Below are 23,096 nucleotides of genomic sequence, written 5' to 3'. Positions count from 1 at the left end.
CCCCTTTTTTCTGCCAGGCCAAGGACTGAGCATTAGCATGGAAAATAGCAGTGTCAGATCTGAACACAGGGTTTTGTCTGCCCTATTACATCCTTTTGCACCACAAAAGAAGGTGTCAGATATCTTGAAAGAGGCAATTCTAGGGTGACTTTGCCCTAGCCACTGAGATACCTGGATTTGTACACTGAAATAGAGACTATGTTCCTTCCAAGAGTCTTGCTTATTTTTAGTATCAGCTATTATGAATCTGGATATTTCTGTGTTTCACATAAATATCTTCGTATAATTAATAGTAATAAGCAAATGGCAGAGACGATAGCAACAGAATTACAACTGTTTTTCCCAATTAAATTTTAAAAGGTACCTAAAACATGATTTATGTGTATGGAAACCTTTACCAAAGAGGTTAACTCTTAATTCTAAAAGCTTTAAATGCCAAGACTTCCGTATTGCTCCCTTCAACTCTTTTCCTATTGAACTACGAAATAGCATCTAAAATATTTTGTGCTAGAGATTATTTGTGGTACCATTCATCTTCTACTAAAAATAAAATAAAAGCAGTTGACATCCTTCACGTATTTAATAAAATAAATAAAACCAAACAAACACTTCTTCAAACCAAATGTCAGAATCCTGTTTAATTAAAAAAAGGAAGTTTATACTTGGTTATGGTGTGTGTCGACATCTATCCCTTTGATTTACAAGAGTATGGACTGGAAAGAACAGATTGCTTTATTCAAGAGAAAGAAAGGAGGGAGGGGGGCCCAGTGTGACAGGAAAGAGTGTAGGCTGTATTAACTTCAGTGCTTGTTAAAACATGAAGGATTAATGGTAGAAAGGGAGGGAAGAATTGTGAATGTCTCCAGTTTAGGATCTTCAAAAATGTTTGGGGATTCTAAGAATGTCTCACCCGACCACATGAAAGCTGCAGAGAGAGACTCAGCCACACGACTGCTCTAAATCCAAAGCTGGTATTGCTCCACTTATACCATCAAACCAATGGAGCTGAAATGTAGCCACAAATTAAATTTATTTTTATTGAAAAAGTACTAAGTCCTTAAAAAGAAGGAAAAGAGTATGTCAGGAAACGCAGCGCTTTCTTAGCTGAATTTACAGGGTAGGTAACTCTGACATCTAACCTCAGTGCTGACATCTGAGCATTGCAGCAAAATCAGAGTGCTCTGCCCAAATCTGCAGAAAGGCAATATCCAGCCTTGTGCCTTCATTTTAAGCAGGGCAGAAAGCTGAAGCCTTCTGCTTTCATCTCTGTAACTGCAGGTTCAGTCCGTCTAACTACAGGAATAAAATAATCAGAAGAAAGTCCACAAGCTGCCTTGCCAAAAGGGAATCTGCACTTCAGACCTTTTGGAAAGAGCATTTGCTAATATTCATTTGGTGGTGTTGTGATGACTCAGAAAAGCAGCAAAACTGCTGTATTGCAAAAGCAGATAAACACGATACTTTTCAAATGCGATACAGGGAGATCCTGCCTACCTTTATCCACGACTGCAACACAAATCAATTTGGTAACCCTGAATTACTAAACGCACATGCAAGCCTAAGAATACAGTCTTTGCTGAATATCCTACTTCATTTGTTAGACTGCAGATGAGAGAATTAAAGCCTGGAGAAACAAGAAGCAATTTCATAACAAGACCACATCAAAATCAAGTTTTCTTCTCACCCAACTGCTTACATGCCAAGTACCCAAATTCGTGTGTTTTCTCTGATTAGGACCTGGCCGCTTATCAAATTGCAGGGTCAAATCCTTAACGTTCATATGCCTGCATGTTGGAGAAGCAAGCACTTCCTCGGTTTGTCTGTTTTATTTGGGTCCCGATACTTTAGCAGTTATAGAAGAGCACTCTTAATTGTTTTGACGAATTTATTCACAAGCCTGAAGTGACGTGCCTGCACCCTTGCAGACCTGGAGCCTTAGGGTGTGTGTCTGTGGATGAAGCATGGAGACCTTCTGCTGTCCCCGCTCATACCGCAGGGTGGCCAGAATTTGGAGTAGATGGGAGGTGTCAGACTGACCATGGTGCTCTGGCACTCCGCTTGCACGCACCAAGGCTCACTAGTTTCAGCACAGTATTAGCCAAAGGCTTCTGGACCAGAGCTGCTATACACACAGCCAGCTCAGGGCATGGGTAATGGCCTGCCACCACCCATAACTACAGCTGCAAGTTCTTTGGGACAGACACTGCTTTGTTATAATGGGTTTGTAACACATTTCTTTCTTACACTGAAGAGTGTTCACTTGCTTTCTGAAAATACGGGGCTGGTGGCAGAATGTTCCTATCAACTACTGGAAATCCTTTTGTCGTGGTTTAGGCCAAAATCCACTACTGGGGACCCGAGGGACCCCCGATGGGACCGACAGATGCTCCCCTCTACCACTCTTCAAAGAGAGAGGCAGAGGAGGAAAAAGAGACTTATGAGTTTAGAAGGAACTAAACTACTTTAATGAAATATTAATAATAAAATAAAAAGAAATAATGAAATATATACAAAACCGTATCAAGCTCCCGAGATGACAATCACGTCACCGGCTGGCACTGGGGCAGTCCCAGGCTGGACTCAGTGACGGACGGGAACTGGATTCCGGATCTGGATTCCGGATCGGGATCACCGGCAGACAAACAGAGTCCTCCTCAGACATCGGCCATTGAAGGAAGAGCGCTGACCCTTTGATCCCTCAGCTTTTATACTGAGCATGAGGCAGATGGGATGGAATACCCTGTTGGTCAGTTTTGGGTCACCTGTCCTGTCCGCTCCTCCCTGCAGGTGGGACTCCACTATGCTTTTCCGCTTCCGACACTCCAACGGGGCAAATAACCGAGTTGGTTGGCCTTGGGGGTTATAGCAATAAGTATAAGCAGAGCCTCTCTGCATCCCATGCCTGGGCATCAGCTATAAACACAGGTCTTATCACTCTGAGAGAGTGATCATTGTCTGCACAATATGCAGTTAATGTCAGTAGTTAGAAGAGGCCCAGCTAAGAAGCAAAGTTACTGAACAAAATTGGTTCTGTTTTACCTCAAACCAGGACACCTTTAAAAGTAAGTCATCAGCTATGTGGGACCTGACAAACCAGAAGTTGTCAGGTGTGTTTCTACTGACACTTTTGATTCTCTTAACTAGTGGTTGTCGTTTTCACACAGAGGGAAATTCCAAGAGATTTTAGAAGCAAAAATCTTGGGTGAATTGCAGCCTGAATAATTTTCTCATGATGAAAGCTCCTTAACGTTCTGCACGCATTTACATTTAGTCACTTTGACTTCTGCTTTAAAAAGCATCTCAAACACAAAAAGGTGTCCATCCACACACTGGCTGGTTGGTGAGACAAAGGTATTTAGGAGTTGCAAAGTGCATCAGAAAATCCTGCTGCCTGCCTTTCTCTGCATCTTGAGGCATCTAACCACATTTATAAATCTAGCTCAATACCACTGTAACATAAATTAATGTCTTAACAGTTTTGGTCTGCCAGCAGCCAAATTTCAGATTCAGCAATAATCAAGTCTCAACTGTATTTCATTGCTAATTCAGGGCAAGATGCGAGTCTTCTACTTTCAGCTTGCTCACTGTTTGCTATGGAGAATGCATACAGTTTTCCTTTCAAGAGTAAGTAATGTCAGGTTCCAACCATCACCTCTTTTTTTTTTTTTTTGGTCAGAAAAGGGCTTATTAGACTGGACTTCTAATATGAAAGGACTGTTTAACACAGATAGTTACCCCAAATAAAGAACCTCAACCAAACCACGACCTCCATCTTTCTGTAGTGTGACCACCGTCCCGTGGAAGTGATCATGCAATCTGCATATTAGCTTAGTTGTGTTTGGGTTTCATCTGGGCTCAATAAATCAGTAAGATAAGTTACAATGAACTGTCTGCAGTAATTCATGAAGGGACAATAACTGAAGAGAAACAAAAGATTATACATTCAACTTTTCAGTTCCATTGAAATGCTTGATTCTCCATTCCCTACAGACTCTAAAGTAATATGCTTAAGGACATGGTCTTTGCAGAATTTTAGGGACAGTTTAACTAAGACACCAACAATTGCCGTGGCAAATACCCCTAATGCTATGCACTGTCTTGAAAACTATACCCTATGCATAGTCTGCTGTGTATATATTAAATCTGCTGTAAGTACATGCTGATAATATAATAAAGAATGAAAACTGATGCTTGCCTAATCCTTTTTCATTCTCTTTAGATCTCATTTTGGCAAGCAGAGCAGAGATTGCAGTGTTCAGTGCCAGAAGGTCCTGAAAGAGGCAAGTATTTAGTATAGGACAAGTTTTCAAAAGCCATCTCTATCTGCATAGCCTTAAAGCACTGTTTACATCTCCATGCATTATTATCCATGTGTGAGGATGGCAGAATAGAGATAACAAGATTAGAGTCCATAGTAAAAAAAGAGGAAGAGTTCAGTTTAGCCTGTTTTGGTCAATCTATTCATCATCATATCTCTGCATTCCCACAGGTTTTTTTTGGGGGAGGAATATTTTAAGCATTGCAAAATGAAAGATAGGGCTTGAGAAGCACATACGCATAACATCACACAAACCAAAGCCCTCTCCCTTTGCAGTCAGGCAGCTCCAGGCAAAAGCATCTATGAAGGTGAAACCACTTCTTCTATCTAGCAAATGCCTGGGGAACCTGGCTAGGAGGGACAAGTCCAGGAGTTCTGGTCTCTTTTTTTCTGAATTACTTCTGCATATTCTCTGACATTATCTGATATTAAATACAGATATAGTCTTGGCAGCTCAGCCTCGTGCTCACAAGGTGCCCCAGTCACTGGGCTAAGAACTTCTTGCCGCACATGTCTTTTCCTGGCAGAGTCTGCTTTCTGCTGAAACCACGACCTGGCCTCAGGAGTGAGGCTGAGAGTTGCTATGCAGGGTGGTCCCCATCTAGCACTATGCAAAAGCAGAAGAGATCCCCCAGAGAGTGAGGTATGGGCTAGGCTTGCCTGGCATCCTGGTGTCCTGGACTCTTCTCCTCACAGAGGAAACAAACTAGATGATCATTGATGGCACATGCTGGAAATATCAGAGTTTGACTTTACAGAGCACACAGAGATAGCAAATTCCAGGCTTGGAGAACAGGAATAGAAACACGAGTTGTTCTTGAGCTGTGGTGGTAGCTTGGTGGTTTCTATGGCAGCAGTTCCCCAAACTACGCATTTAATCAATCAAACTATGTGAAGCCAGAGATGAATTAGAAGCCAGTACAGATGCTGCAAGAGCAATTATCTACAACTCAGCCTGTGAAGTTGAGCATAGTAGTCACAGCTGCCTATAAGGGAGTTGCAGATAAATCTCAAGTGTGGCACTCAGTCCAAACCCCACTGATAAATTCACAGGCCACGTGAGCCCAGGCAGTCAGAAGACTGAACATATCAGACCAAGAACATTTTAAGACCCCGGCTGAGGAAAGAACTTATCTTTTCTCAGAAGGATGTTTGTCCATGAACTTAATTGTAGGTAATTCTTCTAAGTCCCCTGTGATTTCAGTGACTCACAGCCAAGCAAATTGCCCAAATAGGCTTTCTTTATGTAGGACTTTAGAATGCCAGTGACCTCCTTTGAGAGAGGAAGGAAGGAAGGAGGCCCTCATGTTCAGCTGATACTGGGAATGCTCTGTAGAATCGGAGACAGTCATGGCCTATCTGACTTCTGCATAACCTCAGAATTACAGGGAAGGGAAAAGGAGCATGAAATGTCAGAGACAGACTCACTGAACTGCCAAGGTTGGAAGGCACCTCTGGAGATTGTCTAGGCTAACCCATTGCTCAGAGCTGGGTCAACTGGAGCAGATTGCTCAGGACTGTGTCCAGTTGGGTTTTGAGTATCTCCATGGATGGAGACCCCATGACATCTCTGGGCAACCTGTGCCAGTGCTCTATCCTCCTCACAGTAAAAGAGTTTTTTCTTACATTTAAATGCATTTTCCCATATTTCTAATTTTGCCCACTGCCTCTTGTCCTGTCACTGGGTGCCACTGAGAACAGTCTGGCTCCATCCTCTTTCCTCCACCATCAGATATTTATACATGTTGTGAAGATCCCCCTACTCTTCTCTAGAGCAGTCCCAGCCCTCTCAGCCTCTCCTCATATGAGAGATAATCCAGTCCCTAAATCACCTTAGAGGCCCTTTGCTGGACTTGCTCCAGTACCTCCAAGTCTCTCTTGCACTGGGGAGCCCAGAACAGAATAAATCTCTACTTACTGGACCCCTCTTTACTTATCAAGGACTTTGAATGGAGCTTTGCCTGATCCTGGAGGCAGGTCACTTCATTTTCCTGATTAAGGCTGTGAGGTGACTTCTGCAGGAAGTACTATGGCAGCAAAGGGACAATGGTATTTCTTATTTTACTTGTTTCTAAGCAATTGGCATTTTGTACACTATAGTCTGTGTCACTTGGGCAAACTTCTATCAGTTCACTGTCAAAATAATTACAGTAATCTTTTCTTATCTTTTTGATTTAATTGTAGCTTCTAGTGAAGACTGACAGGCTATTATATTTGCCCAAATCCATCACTTTCACTGATGTATCATTTATAAGTAGTGTCACTACATCATTGGAAATAATTGAAAATTAATTAAACATTGCACATAGATATGAGGATTGAGAGACTGAGAGTCACAGATAAACAGCTATCGACTGGAAACGCAGAAGATACCACAGGCAAGTTTGCATTAAGAATGAGGGCAGGAACACGAGTTGCGTTTGCACTGTTTGTGTCTCCTACAGTAAATGACCGTACAAATTCTGATATGAGTAGCCTGGCTCTGCGCCCATGGAGCATTATGGAGCAGCTAAGGCCATGCAGGAAGAGATGACAACTTCCCATTATAGACCCAATTTTTAATCCCCGTTTCTCCAAACAAACCTTAGTTTCCTGAAATTTAACATCCCGCTTTCCTCACCTGCAAAGTTCCGCAATTTGGTTACTCCTGTTTTTTTCCATGAGTAGTCTTGGAGGGGAGGAAGGAATGAGATAAGTGTTTTTCCAGTCTCAGGGTCAAAGCCTTAGTTACAATAAATCAGCACAGTTAATGCCAGCTTACATTTTCTGACTCCTGGAGTAACTGAGGACCACATCTTGCTCAAAAACAGCTCGCCTGGGTCATCCACTCTCACTAGTGATGGGTCATTTTATAATGCATCCCTATCCTGCCAGGAAGAAAGGATTTACCCCAGACAGCTTATGGCAAAAAGCAATTCTGCACAACATTATTAACTCAGGTCAAATTGAGCTTAGTCTATTTATTTACAGATGTAAACATCAAATAGCAACTGTTAAGCGTGTTCTTCTAGACGTGAAATGACTAGTGATTCAGGGTATGTTCATGAACAATATGGAACTGAAGTGGAATTGATATTTATCTTAGTTACAAAAATACTAAATGTTGTTATAAGAGCGATCAAAATGAAATCATAGATCCTAATGTACCCTGGCACATTTTGTTGTAGAGATAATGAAAACACTCTGATCTCTCCAATATGACAAGTTTTTAAAAGCGTATTGCTTTTTGCACGTAGGACATTTGCTTGTCATCTTACGCTAAAATAAATTTACTTTAACTTTTCTTCTCTGATACTTTTCATGATAAAGACAATCCTGTTTTAATAAAATTTCATGAGAAAGATCTGCTTTGTGAAAGTTAAATCTATGGCATTTGTCATCATTTGTATTCTGTTATTATGGTTATATCGTGATCGTGAAATTTTTGCAAAATACTACAAATGACTTCATATGGGCACTTACTACTAACAAAGGCTCACTTTTTATAATCATCATTATAGTGACAGCAAATATGATATCATTATGCAGAGCAGTGCTCCTACAGTAAGAATTACTGGGCAGTCTCTAAGTGGGCTGAGAGAGACTCCCCTTTTTGCCGCTTTCCAGAAGACCCTCTGCCTCACACGGGAAATGTCTTCCAGGGATAATATCAGTATCTCACCCAGTCGGCACGTGCTTCTGCTTTCCCTTTGTGGGAAGCAGGGAGCATTAATCATCATTAAATCAGTGTTGTCTGTATATAAAAATTCTTTTCAGGGAAGTGCTTGTCAGTCATCCAGCCGTGGGGGCAGAGGGTGGAAAACTGTTGATTTTAGACCTAAGGCAGAAGACAGTTGTATCCCGGCTGTAATGATGGATTCCTTGGTTTCTGGGGCCTTTTACAGCACTTTAGAAGAGTAACTGTTTTATATTTTGTGCCAGGTGACACAGAAAGAGGCTTCACTCCTCACATAGAGCTCCCACAGAGACAAAAATCATGAGGTGAAAATAATTTTCTCGAATTTGGACCAAATGTACTCCCCATTGCAAGTCGCTTGCGCTGAGAACACTTACATAACCCAAACAGAATAGTCATGCCTATGGCTGTTTATCCATCATTTGCAGTGCAGCTAGGGAATTGTGTGGTATTTTATATCCTTTCTGGAAAAAAATTCTGGGGAAGGATCCCAATAACTTACTGATTTCACATCTGATCCCACGTTTCGTGTTCACCCAAAACCTTTTTAGCACTGGGAGTTTCAGATATATAAGAAAAACTTTAAAACGTAATGTTCACATCAACAAAGGAAAGTTATACTCTTTTTTCCTTTCCTTCCTCCCTCTTCCTTAAAATATTTTACACTCGGTCATGTGGAAATGTAACCAAATCAACAACTACTAACCTGTAAAACACCCTCAAGAGCAATTGCAGGATTTGGTGATTTTTTTCTCTGCGATTTTGGGATAGTTTGACAAATTTGCATTTTTTTTAGCAACGGAGTTTTTTGAAATTCTGAGTTGCACGAATAATGTCATGTGTTTGTAAGTATCAATAATCTAAGCCATCTGCAAAGGAATGGTTTTGCAAAGGCATCTCTTTCAGGACACTGTGGATTTTGTCACTGCTTGAGGTTTTGGCAAACCATCAATATCACTATAATTTTCTCTTATGAAATATATTTTTTGACTGAGATTTTTTTTTTCCTTAGCTAGCTAAAGTTTAAAAATACTGAATGTCTAACTCTGCAAATCCAAAGGTTAGGTTTTCTCCAAATTGCATTATTTGCATATTTCATATTAGATAGATGCCAGTAATTCAGAAAGTTTCAATGCAAGTTATCAGTGAAACAAAGAAACATAAAAAAAAAAAAAGAATGCCTGTCGTATCGAGCGGCCAACATATTCTTTATATTTGGTCTGAAAGGAAGAATACGTGAACTTTAAGACAAGAAACAGCACCTTTAAGTACAGGTTCATTACAAATCACTATTTTAACACCTACAAAAAGCACAATGCTATTGCTAGTAGTGACAGCATATCATTTAAGTGATGATAATCTACCCTCTCCAAAAAAGGATCAGAAGCAGGAACCGCCTAAAATTTTATATCCAAGACAAGCAAATTTGTCGCTTCCTAATTCTTTAATTCATAACTGAAATCTCAGTTTCAAATGAGGAAGATGATCTATGTTAAGCATTGCTCTAAGCAAAGGAGCATTCTGTTGTTAGCAGACTTCGTATGTATAAACACCATCCTGAAGGAATTCAGAATGTTAATTACTAACAGGGAAACTGCACCCACCTTTTGTATTAGCAGTCATTTCACAGACTGATGGGTACAGCGTACAATTTTGCTGTTACAGTGTACACATTGGCTTTGAGGGGTGCGTTGCTCTTCGGAGTTCTGCACAGGAGAGCAATAGATCCCAGTCATCATAGAAAAAAGCAGCTTTGCTAAGGGTTAGGAAAGATACAGGTAAGCCCCAGGGAATGCATACAACTCTGTGGGTCCAATTGACATCTCTTCAGTCCAAATAATGATGCTTAATTTCTCTCCAACCTTGCCTGGAAGAAGGTTTCCTTCTCCCATTCCTGTTAGGAAAAATATGATTATTTGATTTTGTGTGGAAATAAACTCATTTTTAAGAGATTTTAGGACTGAAAGGCTATGTGGAAAACACAGCATACTTTTTCTTGAGCTGCAGGTGCTTGCAGATGCCCCTGTAACAGCTGTGGCATTTCAGCAGTAAAGCAGGACTTGAGGCTCACCTGGGGCATTTTATACTGGTGATTTCAGGACTGGGTAAGACACTGTTGTACTCAAGACAAGAATGTACATTTTCACATTTTCAGTGCCTTTTCTGTCCTCCCCCACTGACACCTCTGAGTTCAGTAGTATCCAGGAGACAGGAGACCGACTCTTGTATATTTGGTCCTCTTTGCCCTCCTCTACACCTCTACTGCAGGCAGCTCTCTCCTCTCACCTAAGACACCAAAAACCATTTTCCAAATACTACATTCAGCCTTTGGACGAGTGGGTGTAACTTCTACTGACTCACACACAATCTCTCCACAAGTATTGGAGCACTAATCTTAGGACAAACAATAGTTATTTTTAATCGCCAAAGGCAGAAAGTGGTGTAAACTCCAGTAAGAGAAGCAAAAAAGGACAGCCATTATCAGCTGAGAACAGGAGGAAGAATCTAAACCAAAAGCCTAAGAGGCAAGACATGGGCTCTTGTTTACCAAAATCCTCACAGCACAAACTGTGCTCTGTGTTTCTATGTTCCAGCCTGGACAAACACAACAGGACAGAGGAAAAAGGTTTTAAAATAAGAACAGAATGAGTCAAGCCACAGCTGAAACTGTTCTCCACCCCCAGTAGCACAGTTGGAAATTCCCCCAAATTTTAAGTCAAAATGGTGCACCTACACATCTGCATGAATTATTGCAATGTGCAAATGACCATTTAGTCACAAACGTAATAGCAACAAAGTGTCCTGGAGAACAGGCACAGAAGAGCTCTACACAGCTCCACAAAGATCATCCTACCAACGATGCACAGCAGGAAACAAAACAGAAATGAAAACAAATCAACCTCTGTATCTATGAAGACGTCCTACCTGATTAATTTTACAACATTTTGGTACATGTTACAGAAATTCTGCAACAAATTTAGGCCCCTGGGTACTGGAGAATTTGCAGTATGGGAGCTGCCCCAGCATCTTCAAAGGCAGGCATTCAGAGGCCCACTTACCAGAGAACTGCTACAAAAACAGGCAGAATCTGATTCATGTCCAGGATCATACGATCACAGGACAGTTCAGGTTCGAAAAGACCTCAAGAGATCTCTAGTCCAACCTCCTCTTCAAAGCAGGGTGAGCTGTGAGATTAGACGAGGTTGCTCAGGGCTTCATCTAGCCTGTCTTGAAAAGATGATGATGGAGACTGGCGCAATCTGTCTGGACAACCTGCTTCAATGCTTGACTGTCCTCATGAGGAAAAGCTTTTTCCTTCCATGTCGTCTGAACTTCTCTTCTTCCATTGTCTCTCGTTCTCCCACCATGCACCAAGCTTCAGTGGTTACTCAAACCTACTTATCTTCTGTCAACCAGTTCTATTTTAACAACTTGACATTTCTGATGAAAAAGCCCTTTCCAAAGCAGGAGTTTTCAAGAAAATTTGCAGTGAGCTCAGAGCCACATGTCTTCTCTGAGATTTGCAGCACTTTAAAGACTGACCACAGGTGCCCCCTCTCACTAGAAACTGAGGAACTGGAGAAGTCAGCTCTGGGACTGGATATGCTGCTGGTTCTTCAGATTGATTTTACTTAGGAAATTCTGGGAAGCTTGGAGGGAGTTTAGGGGCTGTCATTTCCTTTATGGCTCTGAAGAGCTGAATCCTTACTTGAAACTTAGACAGCAGCAATAAAGTGAGGAAGCCTCTGTGGAACCCCCCCCAATATAATTATCAGAGAATTTTTTCTTTATTTTTTAAGTATTCCAAGCATACTTTCTTGACAATTAAACTTGTTGTAGTACTTCTTTTCTTTTAAAGTTCTGGGACTGAGCTCTGGTCTGGTTTCCACAGCGAAGGAAACTCAAGGACAAGAGGAAAAGGAGGATATTAGTCATTCATGCTGTTACCTCAGCCTGCTCTGCACACAAGTCTCGTGGATTTGGGTGCTCAGCACCTTTAGAAGGCAGGCTGCTGGACCAAAAAGCACATCTGAAGGAATTTATGTTGATTTTGAAAGAGCAGACAACAACAAAGGAACCAAATCAGGAAAAAAAAAAGGCAACTCCAGCCAATATCAGCCACTAAATACAGCCCTTCACTTACCTCAGTGCATCTAATTCTAAGATATGCATTTCTGACTCCATCCATTCAGTTGAAAAGGGAAAGACCACACCAGGATAAGCAATGAAGAGTGGTCAAACACATAACTTAATGACAGTGTATCGAAGCCACTACAAAAAAGCTAGGGGAGAATGAAACATTTTGTGGTGCGGCTGAGTGGCTGATTTCTGTACCCAATCCACCAATATTTTCCAAGCATGGACAGCTTTTCTTGAAATTAAAATAGAAAACACAAGTCCCATATCCCACAAAAACCTGACAGTTTAGTAAAGAGATGGAACCAACCAAGTAAATCTGACTGCATGGCATTTTAGGAAAAGGACAGAAATAGCTGCAGCTATTAAAAGGGATATGCTGCTGAAATCTTTTTGCGATTATGCTAAAAGTCGATCTGACTTCTTGAAAGAACTCTTAAATGGTTACTGCTTCCTCAAATAAAAGCTACTTCACATGTGCTCTCCTTCCTTAAAAATGCGCTGAATGGAGTTACTTCTAAGTGTCACATTTGTACTTCTCGGTGCCCTTTTGAGACGTTTGGAAAAGACATAGCTGAGAAAGAGGAAATTAATAGATCAGGAAATAAACTATAATAAATCAAAATAGTAATTTTTTTGTTGTTACTGCTATCATTAGACAGAGTGAAGGAAAGCAGAATTCATCAAACTTTCCAAACACAATGCAGTCTTGCAAATCAGAAGGTAACAATTTGGTTTATTTGCATGAAACTAATATCTTTAGCTGTCTTCCCTCCACCCCTCCTCTCTTAAAGTGATGGATGTTTGAAACTGAGGTCCAGATACCTCAACCAACTTTAATAACCCCTGTTTGGTTCCAGAAGAAAGGAAATAGTTGTAATATGCTAAAGTTCATGAGACCCGCTGATTATTTCTTTCCCTTGTATCTTCCGTCTCTGTAGATCAGCTCTAACCCAAAAGCTATGAGATCTGACATAAAAGCAGCGCTGTACCCATGATAACAGGCCCTACTGAAAGGAAAGGTTTAATAGCTCAGACTTCAACTAGGCACTTTAGAGCAAAGACAGTCTGAGTTCTCATTTGCCTCACTCAACCACATGTGTTGGTGCAAAGTTTCAGATATTTCTTTCAGTCACTTTAGCTTAGAAAGCTTAGATCAGTCCACCAGGAAACAGAAACAACATCATGGGCAGAGATGACCAGAGGTATGTAAACAATGGACATTGCATTACAAATAATCCTCATAATTAATGGGTAATGTAGATTTTTTTTTTCTTCAGTGAAAAAACACATTATAGACATATAAGTCCTTTCTAAGAAAAAGAGTAAGACTGAGAAACATCATCGACACTACTCTATCAATCAGTGGTACAGGAATGTTCACATACAAGGCCAGCCCCATGCATTGCATAAATCAATATAAGATTGAGCTCATGTTGAGTCATATCATCAATAACCATGCCATACTATTTTTGTTTTTGTCACCCCCACCTAAATGCAGACCAACAGTAGCTGAGAGCAGCAGTGTGAACCACTGCTTAAAATTCTCCTACCAAAATGAGGGAGAGTCAATGTGATTTCCATGTCTCTGCTGGAATTAATTCCCTCTCTGGATACTGCCAAACCAACCCAACCAGGGATAAGTCATCCACAGGGCCTCATAAAGTATTTTTGAAAGGCTTGGGTTTTGTCTTTGGAATGCACCGGATTACACTAAGAGTTTGTGATGCTCCAGCGTGGGGCAAGAGGACATCCCTGACTCTTCCCTACAAGGACATTCCCAGCCTGCACTCTGCAGTATTAACTGCATGCTCAATTTATTCCTCACTACCTAAGCAAAGCATTGAGCATTCTTTTGGCAAATGATATCACCCTTCCACTTTGATTTTGCTTCTGAGACATTTTTTTGCTTACATAGGAAAACAAATGAACAAATTGCCCGATCCCTCACTCTTCCTTGCTTTCCCATTTCTAACCTTGTGGTAAGGAGATGTATGATGAGCTGTGGAGGAAAAAATTTGTGGGACTCCCTGCTAAAATACTGGCAGCACATCACTGGGTGAAGTAGAATCATAGAATAGTTTGGGTTGGAAGGGACCTTTAAAGGTCATCTAGTCCAACCCCCCTGCAATGAGCAGGGACATCAGGTTGCTCAGAGACCCGTCCAGCCTGACCTTGAATGTTGCCAGGGATGGAGCATCTACCACCTCTCAGGGCAACCTGTTCCAGTGTTTCACCACCCTCAGTGTTAAAAATGTTTTCCTTATATCTAGTCTAAATCTACCCTCTTCCAGTTTAAAGCCATTATCCCTTGCCCTATCACAACAGGCCCTGCTAAAAAGTTTGTCCTCATCTTTCTTATAAGCCCCCTTTAAGTACTGGAAGGTCGTGATAAGGTGTCCCTGGAGCCTTCTCCAGGCTGAACCACCCCAACTCTCTCAGCCGGTCTTTGTAGGAGAGCTGTTCCAGCCCTCTGATCATTTTTGTGGCCCTCCTCTGGACCTGCTCCAACAGGTCCACGTCTTTCCTGTGCTGAGAGTCTCAGAGCTGGACACAGTACTGCAGGTGGGGTCTCACCAGAGTGGAGTAGAGGGGCAGAATCACCTCCTTCAACCTGCTGGCCACGCTTCTTTTGATGCAGCCCTGATACAACTGGCCTTCTGGGCTGCAAATGCACATTGTTGGCTCATGTTGAGCTTTTCATCCACCAGTACCCGCAAGTCCTTCTTGGCAGGGCTGCTCTCAATCCCTTCATCCCCCAATCTGTATTGATATCGGGGGTTGCGCTGACCCCTGTGAAGGACCCTGCACTTGGCCTTGTTGAACCTCATGAGGTTCACATGGGCCCACTTCTCATGCCTGTCCAGGTCTCTCTGAATGGCATCCTGCCGCTCGGGTGTGTCAACCACACCACTCAGCTTGGTGTTGTCCCCACTGTCTATGTCATTGATGAAGATATTAAACAGCACAGGTCCCAATATGGACCAGTAGAAATAGAAAAACCTAAAGAAGGGCAAAAATAAAACAAGTAGAAGAAAAGAAATATTCCACAGGAGGAGAGAGTAGAAGCCAGTAGAACTATTTTGTTTAGGAAGGATTTGACAGACCACATGGCAGTTCACATGAATTAATCAGTAAACAAGTCCACTTGGCTGATAGTAATTTTTTCCTTAATACATATTAGCTAAAATTGGACCCAGTATTTGTAGCACAACATATTGTAGAGCTGTGAAATTTACTACCACCTACACTGTATTAATGAGCCAACAACCTAATATGACTTTAAATTGGGCAAGAATTTCATAACAGTAAGATCATTAGTGACAACAGCTAAGATAAATATTTACAGAACACATCATCCCTCACATTTAAAGACTGAAATCAAACATTTTGCTGATTGGAGTTAGAGTTGGAGTTAGACTGGAATTAAACATCATCGCTGGTAGATTTTTGCATTGTTGTCTGCCATGGCTGATAGACAACTTGAGTTGAAGCCCGTGGGCTCTGGCAACTTTCAGCAGAGGCACTGGGAGAGCCTGTTGTTCTGATTATGACAATTTCAATGATCCTATGCAAGATTGCAAAAAGTCATAGAAAGAGGTAAAGAAAATTAAGAAACTCCTTGGTAATCACCTCACTTAAATCTGTATAATATACCAGGAAAGACAGAAAAACATTACAGTTCCTAGCTTTAAGAATTTATCAAATGTGCACAAGAGGTATCTAAAGTTCTACCTGCTGAAGTTCAGCCATCTCTTTAGCTGTCCAAAATGTTTCACATATCTATTTCTATTGATATTACCAGAACTCCTGAGGTGGAATTTCTTAGAAGTTCCTCAGAAATGGCTTCATAGACCTATTTATTGATTTGTCTTCTCAGAAGTGGCTTGCATGAGTTCCTCGACAGTCACACCTGAAATGAGTCTCTACTTGCTTGTATCTTGCTCTGTGAGCCCAAAAATTGAAAGGCAAAAGGTATATTAGTCAGCACGATGTAGTATTTATTAAGACCATGTTTTTTATAGAAAGTCTTTGGAATGGAAAATAGAGGTCTCTTGGGAAAATACACTCAAAGTACTGCATTTGTCATATCTAGGCAACCTAGCTGTAATGATAAGGTGTGTGTTCATCTCTAGCTGCTGGGCTGGACTGTTATAAGGTCATGTATTCTGGAAGAAAAATTGGGCCTGTCCCACAGAAGACCTAGAGAGATGACTGAATCAGGACTGAATAAGGGATGTTTCTCTTGCAGAATGGTAATATAAATGATATCGGGCTGACTAATAATACAGTTGGTTTCCACTAACTAATAGAATAACTGAATTCCAGATTCTGAGCTAAGATTTTTTTTTTTTGGTTATTTTCCATCTGAGTCAGTTAGAACAAAACCTGTGTTCAAGAGACCAAGTTTCATGCTTTTTGCTTCCCCATTTAATGTCATGTGGGTATCCCCATCTGATCTGAGATGGAGAAGATATTCCACATGTCAGAAGCCCCATAATGGTGGTTCAAACATGGTTCCAAGTCATAAGGAATTTATAATGCAAATTATCTGTGGACAGTTTGACCAAGAAAATAAATATTTCCCATGGACAGAAGAAATTATTTCATTTAACTGAAAGATGATGAATCCAGGATGCATGTGAAAGCATGGTGCCATATGTGTCTCTGAACTCACAGGTTTTAGAGTTCCAGTTCTGAAAAGGGGGACATCCAACTGAATGGGAGAATTAGAAAGAAGCTCAGCTATGCCAAATCTCTGGCCACCACTTTGTCCTATGTGTGTTTTTCTAATGGAGAGTATAGACTGTCTCAATGCTTCCAATTTAGTGAGTCATCCCCTGTTTAAGTGCACCTACTTTTAAAACTAGCTAGAATTTTTAATTAACGGAGCACATATTATTATGTCTGTAGTCAGTCTCCCCTTTGTGTACGCAGAAGGGCTACCCTGAATCTGGTTGTTATCCTGCAAAATCAATCTAGTTTAAGGATTATTCTTCCTGAAAATGCAATGGGCAATCTCTTCTTTTGAATATTTTGTTTAAAATGTTAAGCTGCGTGTGCATCCTGTAAGAATTTGAACATGGGATCTGACCTAAGATCTTAAGCAGTCTGAAAGAACACATCAGTCTGCTGAATATGATATCCAGAAAAATACAAGTTCTCATTTCAAAGGTAATACACACACACACATACATATACATGTTTATAAATCTGTATGGCATATTTTCTGTGCAGGCCTAGACTCCTTGTGAAGTTGTTTTTCAGTATAGCAAATTAGAAAAACATGCCCAGAATTAAAGGTTACTTAATCGGGTTGAAGCAGTAACTTCAATTCCAGCAACTCCCTCCCACTATGTTACATCTGATAATGTACCCAAGTCCAAACATAAACTTAGTTCAAAAAGATGTTTGGTCCTTGAATGTAAAATGACACTTAGCTTACACAATTAGCCAGGTAATACATATCCTTCCAAGAGAAGCAATTTTTACCGCAGAATAATCTGCATTTTACTAATCTCGGATTGTTAAATTTTACTTGCTGAAACTTTTCCATATGGCTTTTTGAATACCACTGTCCTGTATTTAATTACCACAGAAGGATATTAATGAAGAGGTTGGAAATTTGGCCCAAGCCCCATTCCACAGTTTGGACAGTTTGGCGGAGATAGAGCCAATACGAGTCAATACGAGGCTGTGCCTTTTCACACACAAAAGCAGTGGCAAAAGAGAAGTAAACAGACCTATAGAAATAAAACATCCAACTATTTTTGAATTGTCCATAAACTTCTAAAATAGTATGGTCACAAAGTAGTACTGAGTGAAGTGAAACACTGGTTTGCTAACCTAAAGGACGGTCAAACAGGAATTGGTGGCGTAGTCCTTGTAATCGAGACCGTTTTTATCAAGCTGTAAGACAGACGCGTGCCCAGAAATGCAACGTGTACTTCCCAATTTTCAAGGCAAAACATGATATTGAGCAGAACCAAGGCAAGGCTAGGCAGCTTGGAGTGCAGAGGATGCGAGGAAGCTAACGTGGGTGGGAAAGCATATGTTGCTGCCTGGATGAGGAAGTGGTACACCACAGTTACTTCATAAGTGCAAGGGCTTTATAAACTAAATCTCCTAGGGACTGTTTCAAATAGACAAAGAATGACACGCAGCCCTGACAGGCTTTCAGTATTGTTTGAGAAGGCTGGTTGCCTTCTAAAAACACTAGACTGACGCTTGTACTTTTTCCAAAAATGCCTACTTTTAACCTCAACCTCTTCATATAAGCAGTGGGCAGATGCACCATGTAGTAAACTCTGTTTTGTCTAGCGTGAAATTAATGGCTTCCTCAGTCTTACCTGACAATGGAAAACATATTCCGGTGTGGTTTTCTTGAACTTCATGTTCCATACCAAGGCTACCCCGTCAGGCTCATGCGGAGCATCTTCATTATTGTTATACGATGCAACCATCAACTCGGGGTACTAGAAAGAAAAAGAAAAAGCAAATGAAATAAGATGGGTGATGAAGAACCTATGCAAAATCAGATGAGACAGAAATAATCTACACTAAATGTGCAATGTCTGGTTTTAATTATAATACACGCCAGTCCGATCATAGTATTCAGCTTCGTTTTGGTTTTATACTTTACTCGTCCCTGACATCCTTAAAGCCCCTGCTCCTTGCTCTCTATCAGTTATTCTCAGATACCATGAAGGCAATGTTATTTTCTGTAGATAATAGTCAGAAAAGACCTAGCAGAATATTCATAAAGGGAATGCAAAGCAAGGAAGAGGAAAAATCTCAAAGCTTGAATAATTCTAATGTATTTGCTTAATCGTTTCTTCAGGGACAAACCAGTGTCTTAATTGATTTTGATAATAAAAATACTATGACCATAGCGTTGACTTGCTTTTATCCTGAAATTCAGTTTTTTCAGCATCCCTGAAAACCACTTTTTCTTATTTCATTATGCACTCTTCCTATTCACTTATGCATAGCATCAACTTGAAAGCTCTTCTTCATGATTCAAATAGCAAACAAATCTTTTTCTTCACAGAATCTCAATTTTGCAAGATGCTGAGGTCATCTTGTAAAGCATAGGGTGACCTTGAATTCCACTGACTCAGCAATGAGCACTAAAATCAGATCCATATTTTCCTGTGCACCCACTATCCACTGATGTATAGCAGTATATATGCAACACACACATATGTATTTGCTCTGTTTATATATACACACACATATACACACATGTATAGTATCATATATGAAAAATCAGATCTTCACATTCTGTTGATGACTTTGTATTCTTTCAAAACACTGTAAGAAGTAATATATTCATTAATATTTGAATATATGGTCATATATTTGAATATATATGAATATGTTCAATATTTGAATATATGTTCATAATATTTGAATATATATTCATATATTCATGAATATATGTTTAATATATTCATTAATGACCTGGATGAGGGGACAGAGTGTATCCTCAGCAAGTTTGCTGATGATACCAAACTGGGTGGGGTGGCTGACACCCCAGAGGGCCGTGCTGCCATCCAGCGTGACCTGGTCAGGCTGGAGAGCTGGGCAGAGAAGAACCTAATGAGGTTCAACAAAAGCAAGTGCAAGGTCCTGCACCTGGGGAGGAAGAATGCTACGCACCAGTATAGGTTAGGGGCGGACCTGCTGGGAAGTAGCTTGGAGGAGAAGGATCTGGGGGTCGTGGTAGACAGTAAATTATCCATGGCCCAGCAATGTGCCCTTGTTGCCAAAAAGGCCAATGGAATCCTGGGCTGCATAGGGAAGAGTGTGGCCAGGAGGTCAAGGGAGGTCATTCTCCCCCTCTACTCTGCACTGGTGAGGCCACAACTGGAATACTGTGTCCAGTTTTGGGCTCCCCAGTTCAAGAGGGACAGGGAACTGCTGGAGCAAGTCCAGCGAAGGGCAACTAAGATGATTAAGGGCTTGGAGCATCTCCCGTATGAGGAAAGGCTGAGAGAGCTGGGACTCTTTAGCCTGGAGAAGAGAAGGCTGAGGGGAGACCTTATTATGGCGTACAAGTATCTAAAGGGTGGGTTGAAGGAGGATGGAGCCAGGCTCTTTTCAATGGTTCCCAGTGACAGGACAAGGGGTAATGGGCACAAGTTAGAACACAGGAAGTTCCGTTCAAATACACGGAAAAACTTCTTTACGGTGAGGGTGACAGAGCACTGGCACAGGCTGCCCAGGGAGGTTGTGGAGTCCCCTTCCCTGGAGATTTTCAAGACCCGCCTGGATGCAGTCCTGAGTAATGTGCTCTGGGCAATCCTGCTTTAGCAGGGGAGTTGGACTAGATGATCTCTAGATGTCCCTTCCAACTCTGAAAATTCCGTGATTCCGTGATTCCGTAACAATTTGCTCACAAAACATTAATTACTTTCCGCCTATACAATAGCACCCAGTTCTCCACTCTCACGTTTGACCCTAGGCACCTCTGGTAGCCTCTGTCCTTCCCTATTTAGAAGAGTCAAAGTAAGGCAGTGGACCTTATGATGTGTCCAGAGAAAAGCACCTGGATTCTGCAGACCAACAAGCCAGCAGCCCAAGCTCCACAGACCCACACCCTCCTCTTGTAAACTAGGAATGCTTTCCCTTAACATTTCTCAATGATCTCCACAAATCATTGTCACTCTTTGCCTTTCCCAGGTAAATTCCTGCCAAACCATTCACAACTTTATAGGGAAACAGTGCAGCTGGTAGATGTAAAGGAAGCGGGACAAAGTAACTGCCAACAGTGCTATTGGGAGCTGTGAATTTGGTCCACACCAGGCATTTTAAAAATAAAAAAAACCCACCACCCTTTATATCATTATCATTGGGGTTTGAACTTCTCTGCTCTCAAAATCCATTTGGAAGAAATGATGTGCGCAGCTATAACTTTTGCCATCAGCAGCTGTTCTTTCCCACTTTGTGTACACTTCCACGAATAATACATCATACAGCTGATGATTTTTCTATTCAAGCTCATCGTTCCAAATGAGCCTGGACCCACGTGTGGGAGAACTAGCAATGACACATGGCCACCATACCTGCTGCCTCTTTCCCATTTTGGGGCAGCTCTGCCTGGGTTGTACCTGCATCCCGGCAGACCCTGGCTGCTGGAACAGCTTCTAAGGGCAATTTAGCACCCAAATCACTTATATGGGATTTAAAGCATGCAGCAGACCCACCACCTCTTCTCTCTCCTCAAGAACTGAGGGAGACCTGAGTTTAATCCCACACCTGAGACACCGCCTCTCTGGACACAGTCATGCCAGCCTGCCCTCCCCCGCTCTCACCCATCTCACCCCCCTCTCCTCCCTCTCTCCTGCGACAGAGATTACAACCACTTCTGAACAGCGAGCTCAGCTTCTTGTTTGAACCTTTTCATCCCACGTTGGCCCAGGTCCATGTAAACAGCGTGCGCAGTAGGCTCTTGCCAGGGCATCTCCTTTTGGCTGAGCAGGTTAGGTACCGTTTGTGCGAGCAGCTGAGCCCGCAGTTGTGAAGACTTGGCAAGCAGAAGTGACAAGCCCTTCCACTGGCATGACCGCAGCCAGTGAGGGTGTGTGACCAGGTTTGAAGCACCAATTTAGAGGCTCTTTGGGGTTGGTTCATGCTCCTGGAAAGTTTAGCGAGCATGTTCTGGTTGGCAGCACGTCCGGCCGTAAACAAACACTGAGTCAAATCTTGCTGGTCTATACGTAGGTTTTGCAATCACAGTTTATGCATCTGACTGGAAATACAGTTTCAAGTTTACGCAGGTGCTGGGGTCATACCTAGCTGGGCAACACCATTATGAGGCTTTTTGACTCAAAAACCCCGAACTAAATGCAGGACCCTAAATCCACGCTGGCATTGCACACTTGCTGCTTCATTCAATCTACTTGCATTTACGGAATTTCGGTCCTCACCAGGCACCCAGCTGTCCTGTGACTGCAGCTGAAAACGATGTGGAAATGGTGCTGTGGGAAACAGCATTCAAGGCTGCTGCCTGCGAGTCAAGAGAGACACAGCAGTATCCCTGAGACTGTGGTTTTCTTGGCTTTAGATGAGCTACACTACCTCCACATGGCCAGAGCAAGGTGATCCCACTCTCTGTGTTTACACTCAGTCTGTTGGGCCTTTCCCTTAGATCCTTGATGAAGCATCCAAGACATTTTCCCTTTGCTCTGCAAAAGAAGCAAGGGGCTAGTGGGTTAGCTTTAATGGTATGAATGATCCCACATGTTTGGGACCGTATTTTACATGTGACTGGGAACAGAATAACTAGTTTAATCAATGCATCAAAGTCCTTTGTTTGATTAAGCTTCTATTTGCCTTCAGGCTGTTTTGCAGCAACAGTTTTATCGCAGAAAATTGAGCAATGTGTTCTGCAGTTCCCATGATTATTCAAGTTATCCTTTGGCATACTGGACGCTGCCATGTCCTGGAACGTGAGTGAGAAGCGGAGCTAGCGGTTAGGTGAAATACCTCTGTCCGGCTCCAGCTCCTGAGGCATGATACACCTCAAAGCAGGCAAGTGAGGAGGCAAGTCTCTCCTCCCAAGCTGGTGTGGGGTGCCGTGCAGAAGCCCCCCGGTATGGAGAAGCTGCCAGGGTGGAGAAGCCCCCGCTGGGGTGCCAGGGAGCTGAGTGTGAAGAGTTAACGGAGGGGAAGGCAGGAGGGGCCACCCTGGAACAAAGAGGTGGGAAGCAGAACATGCCTTCGAGCCCCAGGGGCTGAGCAATTACATTTGGCAGTGCTCTTCTGAGGCGGCTTTTTTTCTTGCTGCCCTGGGAATACAGTAAGAGCTGCCTGTTAGGAAAATATCAGATAAGAATTCCATGTAATTTCCAGCCCCTGAACAAGTGAACAACCTAAGATAAGTGTTTCCTCAGGCTTATATTTGATTTCTGTGGAAATCCATATGTGCTTAAAGGCCACCCACGTCACACCAGTGCATAC

At 41.9% G+C, this 23,096-nt stretch overlaps 1 protein-coding gene across 1 annotated transcript in view; it reads right to left on the bottom strand.

Annotated features, from left to right (window-relative positions):
- Positions 1-23,096, bottom strand: part of DYNC1I1 (dynein cytoplasmic 1 intermediate chain 1) — a 216,369-nt gene that overhangs the window by 58,811 nt on the left and 134,462 nt on the right. Inside the window, exon 10 of the mRNA XM_082479264.1 lies at positions 18,482-18,607. Within this exon, the coding sequence (XP_082335390.1) occupies positions 18,482-18,607 (126 nt within the window). The remainder of the gene's footprint in view (positions 1-18,481; positions 18,608-23,096) is intronic.

The sequence above is a fragment of the Vanellus vanellus genome (genome assembly GCF_965231255.1).
Source record: "Vanellus vanellus genome assembly, chromosome: 2".
Classification (NCBI taxonomy): Eukaryota; Metazoa; Chordata; class Aves; order Charadriiformes; family Charadriidae; genus Vanellus; species Vanellus vanellus.
The sequence above is the reverse complement of the archived record's forward strand: the minus strand, read 5'-3'. Positions and strand labels throughout refer to the sequence as shown.